Source organism: Poecilia latipinna, unplaced genomic scaffold, assembly GCF_001443285.1.
Source record: "Poecilia latipinna isolate Pla-1442-1.1 unplaced genomic scaffold, P_latipinna-1.0 Scaffold762, whole genome shotgun sequence".
NCBI lineage: Eukaryota > Metazoa > Chordata > Actinopteri > Cyprinodontiformes > Poeciliidae > Poecilia > Poecilia latipinna.
In genome coordinates this window covers 227819-252609 of record NW_015113378.1, presented here as the reverse complement: position 1 = coordinate 252609, position 24791 = coordinate 227819, and the positions used below count along the sequence as shown (strand labels likewise).

Sequence of the window (24791 nt, the reverse complement as noted above, 5' to 3'; positions counted from 1 at the left end):
AAATTTAGTCCATTGTTTGGGTTGTTGTCACTTGACGATTCAAACATGTCCCAAGCGGTGCCATGTGGGTTGATCATATATGAACTGCTGCTCTGGTTAAATGAAACCAGAAGCCGCATCTTCGGTTTAGTATTTATTCTTTTTTGTTCAATGTTCAAATCCTCAACACGTCCGTCAAACTGCCTGTGTTCCATGTCCAAAATGTTTGCATTGCCATCTTAAGCACAGTGACCCTTGACCCTGAGATGTACCTGCACTGGTGATTTCTGAGCCAATGAGTTCACTCTTCAGTGTTGGACAATCCATTTGTGTAGCTGCTGTTTAGTTTCTCCAGTGTGGAGTTCTGAACAATCCTGAACATTAGACTCCATACACCACACTGCTGAGCTGACAGATTTGGGTGTTTTATCTTTGGACTGAACCAGTACCGAGACCCTGGTTACCAGATCAGACCTGTTTGGGTAAACAGAGGGCCGGAAGTACTTTCTTCATTTGTTTGTGTTCTTCCTACTGGGTAAAGGTTCAGCAGCTTCAAATGCAGAACAAGCAGATTCCACAACAGCTTCATCCCTCATGTTGTAAGACTACTAAACTTCTACTAACTTAATCTTTTATTGCATATACTTAAATTGATGCTTCGATTATTACTTATTTTATTATTACTGGAGCCTTGCAACAAAATTTATTTCAATAAATTGTAAATTTTTAGATCTACAATTAACCATAAACTCTGTCTATGTTTATGTCTTGTTCTTTTTGTCCTGTTCAGGTCGATGCAGCATGTAGTTCTGATGACTGACAGCTACTCTGTCAGAGGGAGGCAACATTCAAAAAGTCGGTACTGATCTGTGTGCGCGGGTTTTCTATAAACCTGTCGGTGATGAGGCTTCCATCCTTCTTGATGTTCATCAGACAGATAGTAGCTGGTTGTCTCTGACATCCTCCATCGTAAACCTGAATTATTCTCCTCTAAGTTCAGTCCAGGTTTCCATTTCTTTGGCTTGGATTTTGACCCAGGTGTTATCCACATGTGTATGCATTTGCGAGACACCTTTATCCAAAGCTACTTACAAATGAGGATACAGCAGTTCAGTTCATGTGAAAGCAGTCTCTTTCTGACTAACCCATAGGCTCGATGTGGTTTTGTCATAGGATACCAATGCTCTGCTTCCTACTTCTCCATACAGATCTGGGTCACAAAGGATGAAACTATCACATAGAAACTTTTCTTGTATTCAAAATATTCTGATGCTTAACTACATTAAGACGCTTACATGCATTGAGCTGTTGCCATGTGATTGGCTGATTAAAATAACCTAAATAACTGTAAGATCCAATATTTGGTGAAAACCCTTTAAAACAGGATCAAATACTTTCATGACAAATGCCGTTTCTCTGATTTTCAGCAGGAATTTTTATTGGCAGTGTTAATTAAAGCAGCACTTGACAAACAGCTTTAGCTGTAAACGTGAGCCTCCAGGCGCTGTAAGCGTGTTTGCATGCTGACTTGAGCATTAAGCATGAATCAGAAAGCTCTCAGAGCTGCCGCATGGCTGCAGATTCGCCATTCGGATAAGAGTTTTCTATCCAGCACCTATAAGTGAATAAAACAAGAGCAGCATGACGCTCGTCACCAGCAGGAACTCCTTTCCCCTCTGCCCCCGCTCTTTGAAAAGGGATTTGTTGATCGTAGCAAATGATCACAATTTCAACTGAAGATGTCTTTTAAAGATAATCGAGAGTGATAAACATACATACAGCTCCAGCTAGCCTCCCTTTCTGAGAGTTCAAACCACTAAAAACAATCTGTGTTTTACTCGCCCAGCAGGCTGCTTGGCAACATGATTCAGAGAGAAGTAAACCTGCGTCATGTAAAACGTACACGCACAAACTTAGTGCTTGCTCCTTTGCGTTTCCCTCCTTGTTTGTTTGAGTCTGGAACTGAACCACAAGACGGAGGCTGCAAACTACGTCGCAGTCCAGAACTGAGTAAAACAATCAGAACCAAGCCTTTTAAAAATACACTCAAAGAATTAAAACAGCAAGCAATGAGCTGGCAATGAGGCCCGACCTGAGGCTAAGCTCCACACTTTGACTGAACATCCCTACTTCAGCGTTTATTGTATTTTCTGTCATTTGGCAGCCAATTTTTGCAGATCTGAACACATTTACTGTTTATGATATTACAAAGAGCTGAAGTGAAGGATGTTTAATCTAAACATGAAGCCCAGGTGTGTCCTCATGACTGTGCAGGATGACAACAATCGACCCGGGCCTTTCTATTTCTACCACCGCAGGTGATGAAGGGAGGAGGGGTATGGGTGGCGGAGGGTCAGCGTGGGGTAGAATGAGGTGGAGAGGGAAGGGGATGTGACGGAGAGGAGCAAGGAAGGTAAAGATAAGCAACTGAGAAGGCAGATGAAGACAACCAAATGAAGAGACAGCACACATGCATGCACACACTTATTCACAGGCATACAAGCACTATTAAGGTAACTGCACTAAGGGTCAAGCTGCGGCTTGCCGACATGTCTGCATATGCACGCACATCTTTGCAGGCTTCCAAACAGACGCACGCAGAACTGACATTCAAAAAAATAAATAAATAAATTAAGAGAAAAAAAAAAGATGAGGTGTGGTAGCTATATTATTAAGAACAAGGGAGGATGACAAAAAGGATGAGGTGAGATCCAAAAAAACGGGGGAAAACAGGATGGGAAAAGGAAGGAAAGTGGACTAAATAAATCTTATCAGTATGCTACACATAAGAGCCTGCATTTAGATCTGTTACAATCTAAATAGCTCTACAACAGAACAGCTCTACGTATGAAGAACAGTCAGAAGACATTTCGAGGAGTGCTTTTCCGCAAACGGGGAACCTGTATCGTTTCATGGATAGAGAACACAGAAGAAGAGAGCTGTGATGGTGAGAAAGAGAGGGAGCATGAAAAAGAAAAACAAAAAAACAAAAAACAAGGTTGGGACAGAGAGGAAGAAGTCGGGACTTTCTGAAGACGTCGGGGCAGGGCTTGGGGGGCGCGGGGGACCCAAACGTGTGACGTCAGAGCTGGAAATACTGTTACATAATTAACCAGTTGACAACATTGCAGAACCAAACAAAAGACAGCAGCAGAGGAAGGAGAGAGGAAGCAAGAGTGAGAGAGGAAGAGGGAAGTGCTCCTTGCGTTTACTCTTAGAAACAGCAGCGAGGCATGGGCTTTTATACTCGAAGGTTTACAGCTTAACACAAGCCTTATGGAAGCCATTTGGTGATGAATATGAATTGAATGCAGTGAGATATAATGTACCATTATTAAAATGTCATCACATGATTATTACAGTATATTGTCTTATTTATTTATGTTTTAAGAGTAAGGAAATGACACCACTTGTTAGAGATGTTAGGAGTAAACAAAACCAAAAGAACTACGCTTGACCTCATATGCAAACAGAAGAATAGGTGGTGCAGGAGGAGCTGCTGCTCACTCCCTGAACTTCAGGACGCCGGTGACATCTGAAAATCAATCGTCTTCTTTTTATCAATGATCAGTCCCAATCTGTGTTTGAAGATTGTGTCACGGGACGCCTCATACAGAGAGAGAGACAGAGAGCGAGCGGTCAGCCGCCTCCTGCACGAACCAACACTCAACGACAAAACAAACTCTGGCCTGAGAGCCACACTGGGATTGGACCAGTCCAGATCAGACCAGAACCACACAGCCGGTCGGGACTGGGTGCTGTTCCAACGGGAGAGTAAGAAGGAAAAACCAAAAAACAAGAGGAGACATTGCACACACACGAGCAGCGGGCGAGCCGGAGGGGACACAACCAGAGAGAGTAAAAATACCGCAGTCCACGTGCCGTGCAGCAGTGTGTTTACATGTGTTTGTGTCTGTGGATGAGTGTGTGCAAGTACGTGTGTGTGGGAGATGTGTGTGCATGCTTTCGGCGAACTCACTCCCAGGGGCTGGGCTGGTATTGGCTGTTGCGGTGGAGAGAGCTACGTGAGAGGGGGTAGAGATAGTGTTTACGTCGTGGAGCTGACTGAGCACGGAGGAGCGCCGTCTCACCGCTCCCTGAAACGAACCGCTTCGCTTGAATGTGCTCACTACCTCCATCTGCAGGACAGAGACAAAACAGCAGCATCACTCGGTGAGGGCAGGAGGGGCCGGCCTGCGAGTGTGTTCGTGACTAGGGGAATGTTTTCTGGGGCCTTGGTTTTTTCCCTGCCCTCACTAAAAAATACTGCTGTGCAAAAGTCTTGGGTCATCTCTTGTTTGATTACATTTTCCTGCCGAGCAGCTGCACTTTCTTCAAATCTTCAAAAGCGGTCTTCATCAATAGTTCTCCACGTTTTCAGAAGATTTAAAAAAAAAAAATATTTGGAATCTTTTTTTTTTAATTCATTAATTTTCATCTCAGTCTCTGACCATAACCAAATAAAAATAAAATGGCTCCTAAAGTTTTTACACATTAGACTGGGCTTCTGCTGGTTTCACCAACTTTAAGACCATTTAAGATCACTATGAATGGTATAGAAGAGATAAATCTCCACAGAAACATACAAACTTCATCCAACCTTCTGGTGATATAGTTGCTCTTATCCATGATAGTCTGAAAACGCTAGCTAGCCAGCTAGCAAGGGTATGTTAGCAGGATGTTAGCAATAGCCTCAACCGTCTCAACTCACAGAACGCAATTAAGATGTCTACGTGTGTCAGAATTTTCCTGAGAAAAGACTCGCAAGATAAAAATAAAATAATATACAAGAGTAAAAGTCAACTTACTTAAATTTAAGACATTTTAAGGCCTTACTTTTAATAAGACTTTTTATGGATAAAATAATCTGTTTAATGTTGGACTTTAAACATTCTGTTTCAAGCAGCCTGTCAATTTATCCAACTTTTTCTTGTTGAATCTTTGAAAAATCCCACAGAAAACAGGATTTCAGTTCAATCATGGTGATCTCCAAAGAGCTGTTAGCAGAAAGCACAGCATAGACAATCAAAAGACAATGATTCTTCTGCCAGGTCTTGATATATATACTTTTTTCCTGCTTCTTAAAAATATGGCTGTCAGATTGAAGTGAGGTAACTTATTTGGTGTTAAATATCTAAGAAAAAATATCCTTAGCTTGATCAAACAGTTTTATTCATAGTTGCAATAAAGAACAAACCAAAACTGAAAAGGTAAAGGATTGTGAAAAACTCTTGGCTGGGAAAAAAGCTGAGCTATAGGAGCTTTTATTCGACTACACGCAGATGACAGGCAAAGCCAATGTGGCCTCTGAGAGAAAATTATTTTTCGCACTGACTCAAAACTTTTTATCTGCAAAAAAATCTCCACCCACTGATTTGGGTGAAGAAATATGTTCTCTCATATTTAAAATACATCTCGAAATAGTGCGCCAAAGATACATTTATGTTGCATTTATGCTCTTTTAAAAGCTGCAGGCCAAGGGCAGACCTACCCAGCATGTCTGAAGAACTATTGAGACCTCTTTACAAGATTACAAGAAAATCTGGCTGCTCAAGTGGAAAATATCAAAGACTTGGTTCAAGGCGGTATATTTGCATACTTCTGTGTTCAGACCAAACAATCTCATCGAAGACTGAGCACATATAAGGGAGGCACTTAAGAAGCTCTGAGAAGAGCTCGCGTTCATGCAGGTAAATATTCATCTTCACAGTGAGTTCATTATATAACAAACTCAAGCACCTTGGAGACTAAGAATTATCCTTTCCACACACACACACACACACACACACACACACACACACACACACACACACACACACACACAGGAACACAGATAAACAGCCACAGCATTTATCCCCCTCATAGTGACCATGTGCTTCTATGGTCCCACTTCCAAGATAGATCGAAAGCCATTTCGAGAGGAGTTAGGTAGAACAGAAATGTCAGCTGTGTCGGAGAGAAAAGAAATTATTATGTTTGGCACAATACAGAAGAACAACAGAGACTGGATGAGATAGACTGACTTTTGAAGAGTAAGAACAAGTCAGATAAAGGCCATAAAGTTTTCTAAAATTGCTCAAAAACAAAGAGAGGTTCTAAGGAGTTCTTTATCTCTTTACAAAAGTCTGCTCCGTTAGCATGAGAAGACCATGATACTGGCAGTTTATTTGGGCTTGTGCTACATTACACAAATAATGCTGAATGATTTGCATTCATTTATTAACCACTTGATGAAGCAGTGCAAATATCATGCACAATAAAATTGCATAGGCACGGATTTCGTTTTTCGGTAAATCTCCTCAAACAAACTGCACACGTGTCATGACCGAGTGAAGGTTCAGGTTGAAATGTCTGAGTGTCCGTGTGTGCTCCTGTGACAAAGTAATGGTTACGGTTTGAACTGGAGGTCCGGTCATGTGGTACCTGAGTCTGGATACGGTTGAGGCCTCTGAACCACAGGATCTGTCCGCGACGCAGCTCTCGCTCAGCACAGTCAATCTCCTCCTCATCCTCCGCTAGCTCCTCTCCTTCCTCCTCCCCAGGCTCCAGGCCAAGCCCAGCCTCTTTCAGACATGGCAGCCGCTCTGTTGGCACAGTGGCAATCACCTGGGAAACACATTTGTTGGTATTAACACAATCAGTTCAGTGATTATCAAGGAGAAGCAAAGCAGTTTTAGATAAAGCTGGATTATGGTCCTGCCAATTTCAGAATAAATATTCAAGGTTCAGTATTTCTGTATTCAACTATTTGCAGATTTTTGTGTGGAGCACACTCGAAATTAAATGCGAAAAATTTGCCAATTCTTGGCTCTATTCCTGTCAAAAATAATCAAAAACAAATACAGATTGGGAAGTAAAACTATCTAGCGCTTGCAGAGCAGCTTGGAGTGTAAATAAGGAAGACCGTGAATGTTAGCTTCTGGGCTAAACAGTTTTCGTTGCATGTATGAATGCATATCAAGGTATATTTGGTGTTTAAACCAATGAAATAGAAGTATTTTTTGTGGCGGTCTCAAGTGTCAGCAGGTTTTAGTGAATCAAGGGCAGTTGTGGAATCTAATCACAGATACTAGAGATCTTCTGTACTTGGGTTCAAATGGTGAAGTTTATGAAAGAGAAGATCGAAAATATCAATGTGTGGGAAAAGTGTTTTTTCTAATAGCTGACACTGACTAAAGTGCTTTGCATCTCCAAATTTGAGAGACCAACAGAAAAGGTCATTTGTGTCACTGTTTTAAATACCTACAAAATACAGTTTATGAATAATGACTGTAATATTCATGCCTGAATCTGAATGTATTTCTCCAATGATTTTTGAATGTTGATGCTTATGTTTAAGTGCCCTTTTTGTGGTTGAAGGGCTTTAGAGGCATCTCTGGGGCCTTGGGTGAAAAACATTTCCTCTTTGCTGAAATGTGGTTACTATGACAGTCAGAAAACACATTCCTGCTTGTGGCATGACGTGCCATCCACCTGGTCCCAGTCCAGACTCTTTTGGGAAAATCATTTATTTCATTGTATCTGTTCCTGCAACACCTGAGAAGATCTTTTACTGTATACTCCTAGGAAACAGTGTTTCCATATCTTTTTACTGGGAAATTCCCACAGCCACATAAGGCAAGTAACCTCTGTTTGTATTTGCTGTTCTGCCGATACTTGATCAGATCCAGATCCATCCAAACACTCAACAGTGCACAGAGCTGTGTTGCCAGGGGCGGGAAGTATGAAATCTATTTTGATGATCTGAGATGCGGAAATGGCAGATTCTGACCCAATTAACAAATGTCAAAACTCAATTATCTTAATGTTAATTTATGACCTAATTTTGAGTAATGCAGATGGCGGAACTCAGTAGCCTGACAGTTCATAAACGCAGGATCCTGTTTCCTCTGCACGAAGGAGAAAATGACTCAGACAAAAGCCACACCACATGCAGGCTATGCAAACTACAAGGAATATTTCAGAACAAGTATAAGGGATTTTATTAGAAGATTCAACATGAAGGCAGAAGAAACAGCTGAACCAACCTGAGGCAGTAAGCTGCAAGACCATCCAGCTAGCTAAGTGTCGATATAACGATATTGACACTTAGCTCAGAGTGTCGATACAATAAGCAGGTAAGATGGATCTACTGTGATGACTATTGACACAGAATGCTACGTCACTATAACTGGTGAGGAAAAGACTCCAGCAACACTTGACATACTGAGAAAACAATTTGATGTAGACAAAGTCAGAGCTGAGTTTTTAAAGAATCCAGGTTCTGGTTCTGCTGGAGGTTTCTTCATGTCAAAGGGGAGTCATTCCTCTCCACTAGATTCTCTGGTGGATTTCAGTAGTTTATAAAGTTTGAAATTTTGAAACTAATAATAAACTAAACTTTATGAACTGTTTGATAACTAGGACCAATTTGAATGTATGTGTGATTGATTCGAAATATTTTTGAAAAATAATTTGGTACAAGTTTCAGTTGATTTTTTTAAACACTAGGGACTCACATTACAGCTTAGCGTAAGTCTTATTGCAGCACATATATCTTCTTCTTATATTAGATTTTTTTTAAAGATGTGTGAGAAATTATAAAGAGCTTAGGAAAAGACAAGTTGACCAACCGGACAACACAGTTGCCATTACGCTGGGACTGAATCCGTCTGGCTGCTTGCGAGAAGACTCTAAGATTAGTTTATGAATATTTCCCTTGGTCTCCTCTGAGGGAAACCCAGGCTGACCGCTGCTGACGGATAAGATGCAGCAGGCTGAGAAGCTTCCTACCTGCCCCCACAGCAGCTCTCCAACACCCACAAACAGACACCAGAGCCACTGCTCCACATTGAGAGGGGCGCAGCTGAAGGGCTTCCCTCCCCACTGCACGATCACAATCTGCAGCAGAAGCACAAGGAAGGAGAATGTCATGACTCTGACACACGGAAACACACAGCAGAGCTGCACACAGAGGTCATTACTGTAATAATTATGAAACACAAAATGCTTCATCTGGTTTGCTTGTTTTAGTCGCTGTAGATTTCTGGTAGATTTATGTGTCGAGGAACACAGACAGACAAAATGTTGTTCTCTGAGCTGCATGTAATACTTTAAAGTGAAGAAAAGTTGAAATATTTTCCTCTGTTTTATTTATTGCAGCAACGGAGCAATTATTCCAACTCCAGCTAAAGTAATATTTATACTGTTGTTACAATATTATTTTATACTGTAAAAAACATTTGTAATTTAAAAATTCTGTACTTATTCAAACTCAAATATCCAGTGTTTTCAGTCCTTGAGATTCCTTTTAAAGCGTGACAGTAGCACTGACTATCTGGCAGATATTTCCACAAACATTTCTTAAAATGTAGCCAAAACCAGGAAGAGGAAGGATGCAAAGTAATGAGGAACGAGTGATAGAAAGGCAGCAAAGAAAAAAAGACATGAGGAAGAAAAGAACAAGGCTCACAAGAAAATAATTAATTGAGGTGTGATATAAGAATGGGAAGGAAGAAATAATTTAGATGTACAAGAAGGGAAGAACAGTTCAAAAGAAGAAAAGAAAGGGGAGTAGAAGAAGGACGCAGAAGGAAGGAAAGACACAAGAAAGGACTCAGGAAGTGAAAAAAGAAAGTGGTATATTGCCTTGAGACAGCAAGTGTTGTGAGTTGGGGTCATATAAATAAACTTAATTAAAATTGAACTGAATATCACATAAAAGCAAAACACCATACAACAAACAGAACATTGCAACATCTTTTTTTCTGACCATTGAATGTGTGTCAAAGGGTTAATATGACCTGCACTGCAAAGGTCCCCAAAACAATGGAGCAGAAGATGGGGTTGCCGAATATGCCGTCAAAGACATTTCTCTCTCCGTGGATCTTGCGAGCGTTGATCTCGTTGAAAAGCTGCATGAGGACGAAGGTGTTGAAGATGATTGTGTAGTGCTCGGAGGGCGGGGAGTGGAGCGGTGCGTTGCGACCGCTGTCGATGTTAAACATGCGCTCGCCTGGTGGGTGATAGAGAGGTAATGAGAGGAAACCTTATGCTGCCACTGTCTGTATTTTGCCAAATATAGTTATTTTCTGTTTCTTAAAAACATGATTTATTTGATCATCTACTGTAAAAAAAAAAACATTTTTCACACACAATGCAGAAGAATGCATTTAGCTAAAGGCTAACCTTGTGTTGTAAAAAATACTAACTTGGAATACAATGTTTTCTAAAAGCTGCTTAATTCAAACTATTCTAGAGGCCAGTTTGAAATTCTGAATCCTCTGAGAGTTTGCTGCACTGGTAAAGGACATAACTCTTTATTTTCATTTTTATTTTCCTGTTGTCCTTGGACATCTATTGTCCTTGAAGTTACACGTCCAGAAAAAGACCTTTATGCTCACTTGAAGAGAAGTCAAATAAAAACAGCCATGTTGCCTGTAGCTGTTCGTTTGAGCATTCCCAAACAAGCATGACCAGGCCAATTACCAACAGCAGACATCCGGTGAGTCAGACAACTGCTAGGCTGGCTGGCTGTGTGTGTGTGTGTATCTACTAGGGCAGAATTATGTTCTGTTGCTTTCTTTGACAAAAGTAATCTGACATTTTTGGTTGCACAAACAACGTCCATGTTTGAACTCGTAAATATGTCTTTTTCCATGGACCAACTTTAGTTTGAGCGGAGAAATTGTTTCTCCCATTTGGCCAGTTACTGTCACTTCCAGTCCTTCCAGGATGACTTTCTATGAACTGCAAGAAGGTTTAGATTTGCTACGTGCTTCGATAGATAAATAGTTAGAATGGATTAGGAATTTGGTAAAAATGTATTTGGTTGAATTTGTACCTATAAACAGCAGAGTGAAGATGATGACCAGTTGGTAGACTCCGTGGCCGAGGATGTTCTTCATCATGGTGAGAGAGATGAGCGGGTTGTTTCGACCGTAGGGTTTTCGTAGCAACAGGGCTTCAGTCGGGGGCTCGGTTGCCAAAGCGAGCGAGGCAAACGTGTCCATGATCAAATTCACCCAAAGCATCTGCACCGCCTTCAGAGGAGAATCCTGCAGAGACATTTTCCTGTTTCATAAACCATGCTGAGATGAGACAGGCCCTCAGGGATCTGTGGCTGCTAGACTCATTGTTTACAGGCCAACTACACATGTTTAATGTAGGGCTGAAATGATTCATCAAATGAATCTGGATTAATTGATTATTGAAATGATCATTAACTAGTTTAGGAATCAATCATTAAATGGAGTATTCATACTTTAATTATTTTTTTTTTTTAAATATAGGGCCTTTGACTTTGTTTTGGAAACTTTATGGAAAAAGGAATGATGACAGAGCACTGAGGATCTCCCCAACTCCTTCCTGGAAAACACTTTTAAAAATCATTCCCTCAAAATCTACTTAGACTGATCAAACCTGAGCCAGATAATTCTGCACTGAGCAGCAATTCCTTCAAACACAGTTTCAGATTACAGTGAAACATTTTTTTTATATTTGTGAAAGTACACAGGAAGAATTTTCAACCTTTGGCATTAAAACCAACTCCGAATTAGACGAGCGTAGAAATGTAAAAATATGGACGAGACAAACCTGGACCTGATGACAGTTCATTAAACACGCAACTTGTAAAGTTTGAGACGTTTACTCTAAATGTCTTGATAAAATCTCATCCTGTATTGTGCTGGTCACACTACCACATACAGGTTGCTCCGTTTTATTGCTTCTGTCACATATTCAGGTGTTTTCACTGGCTTATTTATGATTTACCTGTCAAATAACTTTATTTCAATCATAGTTATACGAAAAAAAATTCCTTGTATTTTTAACACATACATCCATGTGCAGTTTGACATTCCTTTCATATGAATGAATGTGATTCTGCCAGGACATCTCTGCTTACAAAGGGTAGTTTAAAAATGCAATAAAAGCATTTCCTGCTTTGCCTTGTCAACCCAGATATAAGGTGAGTGAATCTTCCAGAAGTGACATTTATGTGTCCGCATTATGTATAGGTGTGTGTGTGAGTGTGTGTGTGTCTTTGCATGTGTGTGGAAATTTGTCAGCATGTATAAGTGTTAAGAAATGTGTCCACCTGAGTGATGCACGCCCCGGTGAAGGCCACGATGACAGCCACTATGTTGACCGTGAGCTGGAACTGCAGGAACTTGGAGATGCTATCGTAGACATTTCGTCCCCACATCACGGCCTTGACAATGCTGCTGAAGTTGTCATCAGTCAAGATGATGTCGGACGCCTCTTTAGCCACGTCTGTCCCGGCGATACCCTGGAAGAGATTGAGACGGAGTGAGAGGAACGCGACTCATGACATGATTCATGAAAGCGTTCAAGCATCCAAATTACTTTGGAATGCCACTGTCTCGATATCGTGTTGTTCTGCCTCTGAGCGCTGCCACTTGACGTGAGTAAGAGCATTGACTGTAGAACCGGCTGGGCCGGGAGGACCCGCGACCTTATGTGTTTTTCGGCCTCTTGTGTAAAATAAAAACATGCAACAGAGAACAACGCAACTGTGAATCCAGTTGCCTCTGTTAGTCACTGACAGCACCAATGCCTCTAAACCACCTTCCAAATTTAACCAACAAGTCATTTCAGAAATCCTTTGGCTGACAGAGGGACGTGACATGACTCAAGGTTCACTTCAGTCAATGTGGAGGTCTTCCTCAGACAGCAATCAGCTGGTTTACAATCTGTGTCGAGGACGGAGAGACTCTACACTTTAAACTTTTATCCATAAAAAGCTCAAGTCTGATGGGCAGCAGCAGCTGGATGTTTCAGAAGTGACAATCAAGGAGAAAGAGGTCTTTTACACTGCAAAGACAACATTTGACCAAATATTTTGGTTCATCTTGATTGTTTTGCTGACACCAAATCATGGAAGGCCCTAATGTTTTATTATTTTATTTTAATGAACATTTTATTTTATCAGTCTAAAAATCTTCCATCCTGAGCTGATCTCTGTTTTGATCCCTCATTTGAAGATTGCTGTTGCCAACTTAGGTGTTAAGATGGATGTCTGTAGGTTTGATAACAACATCAATGCTGTGGTAAAATCATCCTCTTTCATCCGTAAACCATCCTTCCAAAACCTTCCGGTTGAATTATTGCTGCTCTTTTTATTAACAGAGATTAGCGAGGTCACTTCCAATGCAGCAGCATAATTTTTAACCAGCACAAACCAACAGGAGACCATCAGTCCGGTGTTAGCTTCTTTGCATTGGCTGCTTGTAAATTTCAGGGTCAGTTATAAATTTATTTTATTTGTTTCTTAAGTCTCTTAATGGCCATGCACCAGCATGTTTTTCCAGTCTGTTGCAGCCCTAAGCCTCATCCCTCGGGTTACCTGGCCAGATTCTGCTGGTGGTTCTTAAATCACAGAGGAAACTGAGATGTGATCAGTTTTTCTCTGTTGTGGCCCCAAAGCTCACCTGAAAACTTACTTTTAATTATTTAGCTTTTAACACAATGCCAGTCTGGTACTGATTATACTGTTTATTCAGATTTGATTGTGCTATCTTAGAGTTATTACGATTTTAATTGTGTTTGTGAAAAAGTACTATTTTGCAATACTTTAGTCAACCATGTTTCCTTTTAAAGAGTAAAACGGAGAAGTAGTGTCTTCCTTCACATTTTGTAATTTTCTCAGTTTGAAACAAATAAACCACATAATTTGAGTTTAGTAACTTAAAAGAAGAAAATATAAGGACTGCCATTCTGCTGTGGTAATTCTATGCACTGTGCAGGAAAACGAGCCATTTTTACTGTCCACAAAATGCCAATTCCTCATCAGCCTGGCCCAGCACATAAAGAGCCACTTAAAGCTTCAGCTGTAAATACACCAACACAAATGGAGGCATAGTGGGCCTTTAGCAGCTCATAAACATTATAGGTGAATAATTATGGATCAGCTTACCATGGCAAAGCCCACATCAGCCTTCTTCAAAGCTGGTCCGTCATTAGTCCCGTCTCCTGTTACCGCGACAACCTGCCTCTGTTCCACGACGGTGCTGTCAATGATGCCTAGAGGAGGGCAAAACAGGCTCAGAATGTTCCTGTGATGTCTAAGCACACTCGTGCTTCAGTGATCAAACCCCGGAGCCTCACCTTTAACCAGCGTGTGCTTGTCTGTCGGCGAGGACCGAGCCAGCACGCGCAGCTTGGGCCAGATTTTATCTATACGTTCCTGTTCAATCTGTAAAAGGAAGCGCGTGTGATGAAGATTAACACAGAAGAACCAACTCAGCAGTGCTTCGCTAGATGTCACTGTTAATCCTGGGCTCCATGGAGGAACCAGGATCAGAGAGACACTGTGCTCCGCGCTTCCATTCAATCAGCCGCAGACTGTTGGCATAATTAGGATTTACACCTATGTTTTAGGGAGTATATTTAAATTCACACTCCTTAGAAAAGCAAAGCCACAGCACTAATCAGCTACCTATCTCATTAAGCTTTCTGCTAAATTCAAATTATACAGCTAAATGGGCTGGATGAAAGTATTCTGAATAAATGTTGATTTTTACTTTTTTATTCTGTGCTCTGACCTCTGGATTCAGCCACTTCAGGACAAAGCTGCAATAGAAACCTTAATATGGTGAATATCTCACTCTATTTCCATTTCCGTTTCTTACAGTAATCAGTCTGTCTTTGTGTTGCCACCTTTTATAAATGTTTCAATAGAAAACGAAATGAAAAGCTGTAAATTTAAGTGCCTTTATAGACAATAATATTTTAAAAAGAATCACTTTTCCAGAGCACCCATATGCGGACAAAAAATGGCTAACATCGACCGATACTGATGCTAATGACGATAAAACCATTTTCTTTGTCTTCCTTGTTAGTTTTTAAAAAATGTGGACTCGACACCGTCAGGTTCATAACATGGAAAATGTTATAAACATGGTTTGGTTGGTCTCTAGCTACAACATTTTACACTAAGAAATCTGCTGGTGACCAGAACTGAACAATGTTCAGCTTGAATGGCAATGACTGGCGACTGACTGGTCTTCACAAGAGATATCAAGAACACTCTTTCGTGTATCTTGTTAAAAGTGAAGTTAAGTTAAGAAATCTTCCATGTTATTTTGTTTGAAGTATTAAAGACAAAGCACTGATTTGTCAGAAGTTGTTTAAAGATGTTTTCCTCAACGTGAAATGTTTGGAGTTTATTCAGTGAGACTTTCAGCTGATACAAGAATGCTGGTTTGGTTTATGTTTTATGTTATCAATTCCCAATCAATCTGTGGATGTTTTAAAGTAATCTTTGAATCCTATTTTACAAAAACCCCTCTGCCACACAGTGTGACGTCACCTCTGCTTCTAATATGAATGACTAAAGGCTGCTCAGAGGCTACAAAAAGCTTTTGAATGTTGTTCTGGTATCTTCTTATGTCATATTTTTTAAAACTAGAGCGTCAAAATCAGCTAAATTCAGCAACAAGAGGCCAAAACTAAATGTAAAAATTCTCACTGGCCACATGGTGTCTGAGAACTAAATCTCAAGAGACACTTCTAGTTTTTTTAAATTAAGTTTTATATTTGTCAGACTTTCTTAAAGGATTTCAAAATTATTTCAATCAATAGTCAATCGAAAAATTGTTTTTCTTTGGCTGCTATTTTTTTACGTTGCAAATTTTGATTATTATAAGAAGTCATAAAAACTATATATTGGCAATTTATACCTACCAGAAATTGAATTTGAATTTATTTCATAAGGGACATTTTATATTAATCAACATGAGTCCATTAGAATGACCTTGTAAACATGCCAGATTTAGCAACAAGAGATAATTTTCATCTGTAGTTCCCTGGCGGGCTGCTATTAATTTAAATACAATCTATCTGTAATTACTTAAAGTAAAAGGAAAAAAAAAATCCATCTACAACAGCTAAAAATGAGCTTTGAAACATCAGAAAGAACCAGACTGATGTGAGCAAATCATGAAGAAACTAGGATTGGGTTTAAAACGTTTGTATTAAACAGAATGAAATGCATCGTGGTCGGAACACTGAAGTTCCTTTTAACTTGACGGAGTTAAAAGGACAGAGACCCAGACTTGCCTCCCCCTTCTCGTTCCTGATTCGCCGGTTAAACTCTTTTCCCTCCAGACAGATGAAATCGTCTCCGGGGTGTATGATGCCGCACTTGGCAGCAATGGCCCTCGCTGTATTAATGTTGTCACCAGTTACCATCCGCACTGTGATGCCCGCGCGCTGACACTTCCGGATGGCTTCCGGCACCTCGAAAAGGTCAAAGGAATTTATTTACACAGAAACAAAATGCCAATCATGCTTCAGACAGACGGCGTAAAAGAGTTCATGTACTGCAAAGCTTCAGCACCCCTTCAAAGCCACATACCTCGGGCCGCACAGGGTCCTCTATTCCAACCACAGTGATGCAGGTCAGCTCTGTCACAATTTCCGCCTCGTTGTCCCATTCCGGCTCCGGATTTGGCAGCAGATCACGGTAGGCGATGCAGATGGTCCTCAAGCCCTCACAGGCCATTGGTTCAATTACCTAGAAGTCAATTAATAAAACCCATCACAGTGCTGACTTCACCAGTCATTTGGATTCCGATATATGTAAAGCAGAAATGAGGTCTGAGGTGTAGTCATGATGGATCCGATGTGACGCAGCTGAAGGGAAAGACCCCCGGCCTGCCGCAGACGGCGCAGCGTGACACAGAAACGAGGTGACATGAAGCTGCCACAACGCAAACTCAACTACTGAGCTGGAATCGAGTCGTGGAAGGAGCAGTTATTTTTCTCACGGCACAAGCTGTGTTCATCATGAGCCAAATTTAGATCTGTCCGCCTGTCAGTCAATTACGCCACGCTTAGGCTGCAAACTCTCAGAAAATTCACAAATACATGCGTTTGTTTGCTAACGTTTGTGTTACAGTAAAGCTGATAGGGCTATTTTCACATGCCACACAAGCTTGTAAAAATGTAAGTCTGCCAAAGCTGATGTCACATTTTTGTTTAAACGTCATGCTTGTGGAGGTTTGAGTAACTTAAAATTGAAAGCTTAAACTGTTAATGTAGAAAATAATTTTGATCATGGAAATCAGGCAGTCAGCAGCAGTGCAACATTATCTTCATGTTGTTCCAATGGCAGCTCACTTAACAGATCCTAATTACACAGTAAATGTGCATGAAAAATGGGAGCTTATATTATAACTTCATCAGCAGTCTTTGTGTTAGAATGATTGGCTGGTCTTATAAAAACTACCTTTACTCATGTTTCAAGCATAAAGCATCAAAGTTTGGGATCAAAATCACAATATACGCCTCATAAAACAGTAATTACACTGGAGAGGAGGAAGAATCCGTTCACATGGTGAAAAAAAACCTTCAAACTAAGCAACATACACACTAGCAGAACAAATCCAAATCTGTAACAGCAGCATTATGCACATTTAACACAGTTTAAACATATGCTATTTACACAGGTTCTTTTATTTAAAGAGAAGGTTTAAGAGCAGGTTATGGTTTTTTTCCCAATAAGACCAGATAGTTTGAATAGATTTTATTTTTTACCTTCTAATAGGCAAATTTAACAGACTAGTTCGTCTCAGCCAAATTCTTCTATCTTTACTGTTAAGTTATTATTTCCCATTAAGTTCCCCAAGCCATAATAAATGTGCCAACATAATGTGCTACCATTTATTTGCTATGTTGCTAAGTTTAAGCTGAAAAGACCAAGCTGTTCATCTTTCCAAGAACTCGATTTAAAAAGAGGAATGAAATTAGTTAAAATACAGCAGCAATGTGGAATTCTGAATCACAGCATTTCTTTGAAATTATTAATATGATCTGCAGAGCCTCTCACCTGCTTCCCCACTGAACAACTTTTAATCAAAGCTCAGCTAGGGTTTACCAGCATGAGATTTACTTTTACTGTTCATCAACATCTCTATCTGCAGGACTATCATCTCTGATTATAGAGTAAATTAATTCAATATGCACGCATGAATCAGCCTCACCTGTTTGACCATCTCATCTCTGTCGCGTGGACGAAAACTTCGAGGTTCTCCGTTGGCATCCAGGATGTAGGAACACCTGAGAGAGAAAACAAAGAATGACATCTTAAGTGCTATATTGAAACTTTTCACTAAGCTTCAACACAATCTGTTTTTATTCGCTGCTTTCGGACATCTTTGATTGATGAGAAAGCAAATCAGTGAGACCGAATTTTAAAACAGCCGTAATAAAAATGAAGTTCATGAATTAAAAGCTCCACTCACTTTTTCAACATGATCTCAGAGGCTCCTTTGCTGTAAAGGCGGAAGGTACCATCAGGCAGTTTGATCACCGTACTCATAGATTTACGCACTGAGTTGAATGTGTAAACCTGAGAGAGAGAGAAAGATGAGTGACAAAGATTAATACCAACTAAACCTGGGCAAAGTATCAAATTACAATTATTATTTTATGTGTCAATATCTACCATTTGCAAAAGACCACTTGGGCATAATAAGATATATTTCAAGCACCAGGCGTGCAAATTTGTCATATCAATAATATATTTAGGCCTGTTCGATTAGGGTTTCCTGCTGTTGATCCCACACATTATATAGTTGGGGTTTTTTTTGGTGGCTGGGATGCTAAAGCTAACAAACACTGATGGGGACATTGTGATGAAGGAAATAAAAGAAAAGAATGTGGGATAATCAATATAATCATTCAGCAATTATATTGCCAAATACTTCAATACAGATTTTACAGATGTCAAGGAGCCATAATACAAACTACTTTAAACATCCCAGAATGAAACTAGTTTGGGGTTAAACCTGATCACAGCTACACAAAAACTATTTTTTCTTCACATGCAACAGGTTTTAGTTAAATAGTTTTTCTTGCATTTTCATTTTAGTTGTTTGAGTCAAAAACAAGACATATTTCTGCATGATGTGAGGAAACTGAAGACGTTCTGATGAAGGGGAGCATAATTTATAGTGCAGTCTAAAACTGAATAGTGTTTAAAAGTCCTGCAAATGAAAAAGGAGGGAGCAAAAACATCTAGGCAAAAAGAAAAATCTAGAAGAAAACCAAATGTTTTTTTCATCTACTGGGTGTCTTACGTACTTGTGATCTAAGGGGAAATGTTAGAAACTGAATTCGGTTTGTGATTTTCTACCTTGTAGAGTTTCTCCTCGGGGATCTGCTCTCTTACAGGGGTGTAGTCCCGCTGAAGGTCTAAGACAAATCCCAGCAGGCCGCACTCTGTTTTGTTGCCCACCTGCTTGGCTAGACCCCCCTCCACGTCCGGAGGCTGTTAAAGAATAGAGGTGATGCAAATTAGCATGATAGAGGTAGAGAGGAAGAGACAGAAGAGGAAGGAAGGATGAGTGAAACAGATAAAGATTTAAAGGTGAGCAGTTACGCTTCATTGAACAGGTTAGGATGGGTCACAAGCATGCGAAAATGGCTGCAAAATGAAACAATTACACAAACTTTGAGAAGCAAAAGTGGAGCCTCCTGCACAACCAACCATAATGAAGCAAGTGGTTATGGGTAGATCAACAATACAACATTTGTCTTTAACCATCAGTCACTGTACAGCGCATACAGTGCTAAAACCAGCTGACCAAATGTGTTGGAGCTCTGCTTGGGTTGCTAGGTGACAGGCGACGTGCACTGGGGTTGCGAGGTGAGAGACAGTGCCTGCTGATTTCCGTAGGTTTTTGAAATGGCTCATAACTTATTGCTAATAACTGACTGGATGGGGTTTTTTAAGTACTTGGGCTGTTTTCAGGAGCAGTAGAAACCCAAGTGGAAATATAGAGACATGCAAAATGTGAATTTTAGATAATAAGTCCCCTTTAAAGAAGACAACATTATTTCCAGGATCTTATTATTAAAAACAAATGCTGCTTTAAAGAATAAATATTTGCATTTGTCTGAGGGTTACTCACTAAGATCTTGGAGGTGTAGGCGCTGTTGATGGCGATTGCATTGACTAGCAGATCCAGTGTCCGAGGATTGATCAGCCCAGGGTCTGGGATCACACGATGGTGCACATCACCTGAAACAATAGACACCCTTTCATCACCTTGAATGATAACCTCCACATAAACACTCCAGGGCCACTCTGTATGACACGATTTAAATAGCTTGTTAACATAAATAGAGTCAGTTAGTGACAAGGCAGGAACTCCGTACATTGAGTCATATCAACGTGATAAAGAAAACTTACTGGAGTCAAAAACAATGGAGGAAAAAATACCAATTTGGTGACTTTGAATTTAGCATGGTTTTTGGTACCAGACATAAATGTCTGTTTCACAAAACTGTTGGTCTACAGAGAGCATCAAACACCACCATCATTTGGAAAGAATGGTCAGAGAAAGAGATAAACTATCCAATAAGCAGCAGTTGTGTGAAGAGAACGGTCAGATGGAAACCAGTCATAGCTACTCAAAACCACCAAGGTACATAGTAGGGGACACAAGTGTCCACATGATAGTTCAGAGGTTGAACATCCCATCATACTTGCATATTTTTGCTGACCATTTCCTTCTTACAGCCACAGTGTGCCCATCTTCTTTTGGTTATTTCCAGTTTAACGATGCATCATTCTGTCACAAAGCCCTAACAAAACTGGTTTCTTTAAAGTGTCTAAAGAAACCAGTTAAAAAGAAATTTAACTTCATAACTTAATGCCTTGAAATTGGGCTTCTCTCCCTTTAAAAACTCCTACTCTCTCTGAAACTCTGTCATCAGGAAATCTGTATTAATAAACTCAGACCTTAACCTTCAAAGCCACATAAAGACGGTTACAAAGACGGCCTTCTATCACCAGAAGAACATTTCAAGAATTAAAAGATTAATGTCCCAGCAAAATCTACACAAACTCATCCATGCATTTCTCTTTAGACGTATTGATTACCTCAACAGTGTCTTCACAGGTCTGCCTAAAAAATCAATCAGACAACACCGCTGCTCACATTAAAACCAGTGGAAGTTCTAAAGTCCTTCCACCGGCTCCATGAAACTCAGAAAATAATCTTTAAAATACTGTTAGTCTATACATCACTGAACAGCTTAGCACCACAATGCATTAAAGATCTGCTGCTGTTGTATCAACCTTCCAGAGCCCTCAGGTCTTCTGGTTCTGCCTTGTTGTCTATAAACATAATTGATTGATAGAGAACCCAGTTATTTCAGCACTGGTCAAGAATCTTTACCAGAGTTGCCAGTAGGTATGGACAGCAATTTGTGTAGCAAAAACAATAAAATAAAAACAAGGTAGCTCAAAGGACACAGATTTGTAGAAAGAATATCTACCCTTTGGGGAAAAAAACAATAAGCTTAAATGCAACAGGAGTCCTCTTCTGTCTAACCCTGCATATGCAGCTTTAATCTTTAACATGCACTTTCTTCTGCCTCACCTATGTAAGTCTGCACTACAGTCATCCGGTTGGTGGTGAGCGTGCCGGTCTTGTCGGAGCAGATGGCCGTGGCATTCCCCATGGTCTCACATGCATCCAGATGCCGTACAAGGTTGTTGTCCTTCATCATTTTCTGGTTATGAGATATCAAGGGAAAACAGTGGGATGGATGAGGAGGAGGCAGTAAATTATGATGGATAGTTTGTTCATCAGTGCATGGAGAGATGTGATGTTGGACAGGACGAAGATGAAGAAAAGGGCAAAGTTGTTTTTTTTATTACTTTAAACATAAACAAACTTCTAGAAGGACTAATTCAAGGACTTTAAAACATGTTTGACAAACTGTCCTGAATGTATTTAACTGGAACACTAACAGGCACAGAGAGATTTTCAATACAAAACCAGAAAGGATTTTTAAACATCACACTGACAACTTCAGATAGTGTCTGCACCTACTAGTGTAAAGCTGGAGTACAGGCTAACTACATGAACCAGGTGTGTTGGCTATACCTTCACAGAATAGGCCAGAGAAATAGTGACAGCAAGAGGTAAGCCTTCTGGGACAGCCACCACCAGCACAGTGACGCCAATTATGAAAAACTTGACAAAATATTGGATGTATATCGGAGTGCATTCTGGTAGCCATGTATGACCTGCAACACAAACCGGAGATCATGTTTAGCCAAACAATTTCATTTCAAGTTTGCTCCTTAAAGTAGCCAGTGTTCGTCATTGTTCTGCCAAAATGGTTCATGCACACAAACCTTTAACGACAAATGTGTTTATGACAAAGTACAGCACCAGAATGATGACAGTGATGGCTGACATCACCAAACCTGCAGGGAGAAAAGAGAAGTGAAATTAAAAACAGCAAGTTACGAAGCATTTTGCTTAGAGCTGTACACATCAAATGGAGAAAAAGCAGATTGTAAATCTAATAATACCAAACAGTGAGGCCCAGCCTCAGTTATGAAGTCATTTTTCCTACTTGGATCTGTCTCATACACACAGAGTTATTTTTCTTGAGAAAAAAATTACAATAACTTTTGAAATCCCTAATTTTTACCTGACTTAATTAAGGCAACAGTAATACCATAACCATAGCCTTCAGCTTATCCAAAATACTGCAGCCAGACTTCTGACGAGAATTAAACAGAAAAAAATTATAATTTTTGTCCAATTTTTGTTTGTCGTCTTTGGCTCCCTGTTGAATCCAGCATTTGCCTACCAACATACAATATAAAGCCCTTAATAATGAAGTTATTACATGTGCCACAGATCTAATCGTTCTGTATGTTTCTAATGTAGCCCTTTGCTATCAGATTGCAGGTTTACTGAGTTTCTAAACTAGAACAGGAGGCAGATATTTTATCTACCAAGCTCCTCTCCTGTGGAACCAGGTTGCAGCTGTTTGACCATGAGCCCATATTTTTTAAGACTTAGAGCTGAATGATGCCATTTTCAACAGCTCTTTTGTCAACGCTCTGTTTGTGGGTGAATGAAAGATTTAGAGCCTTTTTTTAGGTCAAACTTTAAATATTTCACAGAGAAAGAGCTGCAGCATTTTCTCTGAAGGCGTGCATGGTGTGCTTCCTTAGTGTGTGTGTGTGTGTGTGTGTGTGTGTGTGTGTGTGTGTGTGTGTGTGTGTGTGTGTGGCAGTAGACATATTGGTCATTTATGTCTTTCCCCTCATTTTAAACTTGATTATGCTTCGCCTTTCCTTTCCACGTAATGCTGAAGTTCCAACCCTTAAAGCTATCGGGTTACTCTGAGGAGATTTTTGCTGCCCAGTTGTTATTGGTTTGTTTGTTTATGGATGGAGCAAAGAGGCCTAGCCCAGAGTGAAGCCCAACGGAGATATGTATAGTTTACATGATCGAAGTCTTTGTTGGCTAATGTGCTAGACGAACATCATACGGATGAAATTATAAAAAGACAATGTGAATTTATTTTTATGTTATTGGGGAGGAGTTAAAAAAGTGAAATGAGTGAAAGCGTTTCTCCAGCAAAATTCAGTATTTGGAAGTCAATCAGTATTACTATGATTTTTTTCACTGCATAATAGTTTCAAGGGCAAGAAAAAAAAAAAAAAATATATATATATATATATATATATATATATATATATATATATATATATATATATATATATATATATATATATATATATATATATATACACAAGGAGGAAGGAAACACAAAATTAGGGAGGAATTAACACAAAACTGTCTGCTGGCCAGACGTCAATCTGCATGTACTCTGGTTTACGTTCCATAAATTGTACCAAAGGCTTTATAAAACATTTATCTAACTTAACTAGTGAACATTTAACCTACCAGGATTATAAATGAAACTGACTGCATTATATTAGAGCTGGAAGGAAGTTGGAATTTACTTTTGTATGCATTGATGCTCCTTTACATATTATTAATAAGCACTTTATAAATAACCTGAATTGAATTAATAAGCACTCCATTCAACCACACATAAACATATTAAAGGCTGATTTGTGCACCTGCTTTGCCGATTTGCACAGCCAGTTTGGTGAGCTTTCCCTGCAACACGCTCTTCTCTTTCTTTGGGACACTGGTCTTCTTCTTCTCTCTGTCCTCCACTTCTCCTCCCTCTGCACTCTTTAAGGGCTGCATCTCCATAGCAACGCCCCCATCCTGCTTCTTGGCTAGACAAAAACACACATCAAAAGAAAACATTTAATAAACTTCTACTTCAGCACATTAAGATGAAGTAGGTCAGTGCCACAGCCGTACTCAGCTCCGAATTGAAATCTGAAGTAGCAACTTAAAAAAAATATATATAAAAGATTACTTTAAAAAATTCACTTACAACCTAAAGCTCGGTTACAGTGTATTGCCAACGCATTCGTAGCCCCGGACATTTTCACATTGTGTCTCCTTACAACCAAAAACCTCAATTAACTTTTTTGAGAAACGATGTGATAGACCAGCACCATACAGTGCATAATTGTACAGTGGAAGGTAAAAGTTGCGAGGTTTTTACACTAGTGCTTCAAATAAAATTGGAAGTCTTTTGAGGCGTCTCCACCAGGCTTGCACTTAAAGAAAACACAATTTTTAATGTTACTTTTCAAAAAAGTTAATTGTTATGCTGACAATTGCCTGGTATAGGAAATCTAGGAAGTCTGATAATCCAATAATTCTAACTAAAAGCTTGTCTTAAAGACAACTTTTATTTCATCCTTTTAAAGCTGCAGTAACTTTTATAAAAAAAAATGTTTCAACATATTTGCTGAAACTGTCACTATGTCGTAATATGAGACTGATAATCTGTGAAACAATTGAAGTCTTCTTCTTGTACTAACTAGAAATAACCAATCAGAGCCAGGAGGCAGGTCTTAGCGCTGTCAGTCACCCTCCGTGTGGCGCTGCTCATTCCACCCT

At 39.8% G+C, this 24791-nt stretch overlaps 1 protein-coding gene across 6 annotated transcripts in view; it reads right to left on the bottom strand.

The window, feature by feature from the left end:
• The window catches only part of atp2b3b (ATPase plasma membrane Ca2+ transporting 3b), a 59297-nt gene that overhangs the window by 6713 nt on the left and 27793 nt on the right, over window positions 1-24791 (bottom strand). For 3 of the 6 annotated variants that reach the window (XM_015046051.1, XM_015046053.1, XM_015046052.1), the window contains 17 exons: window positions 23888-24052; window positions 22136-22207; window positions 21882-22024; window positions 21372-21504; window positions 19896-20005; window positions 19118-19252; window positions 18225-18331; window positions 17964-18039; window positions 16337-16495; window positions 16039-16218; window positions 14086-14173; window positions 13895-14001; window positions 12056-12247; window positions 10802-11015; window positions 9762-9973; window positions 8752-8859; window positions 6403-6585 (listed from right to left, as the gene is read on the bottom strand). In XM_015046051.1, coding sequence (XP_014901537.1) covers window positions 6403-6585; window positions 8752-8859; window positions 9762-9973; window positions 10802-11015; window positions 12056-12247; window positions 13895-14001; window positions 14086-14173; window positions 16039-16218; window positions 16337-16495; window positions 17964-18039; window positions 18225-18331; window positions 19118-19252; window positions 19896-20005; window positions 21372-21504; window positions 21882-22024; window positions 22136-22207; window positions 23888-24052 — 2384 coding nt within the window. Of the gene's footprint in view, window positions 1-124; window positions 4119-6402; window positions 6586-8751; window positions 8860-9761; window positions 9974-10801; window positions 11016-12055; window positions 12248-13894; window positions 14002-14085; window positions 14174-16038; window positions 16219-16336; window positions 16496-17963; window positions 18040-18224; window positions 18332-19117; window positions 19253-19895; window positions 20006-21371; window positions 21505-21881; window positions 22025-22135; window positions 22208-23887; window positions 24053-24791 lie in introns of those variants that run through there. The other 3 variants (XM_015046055.1, XM_015046056.1, XM_015046054.1) reach the window with 2 other exon arrangements.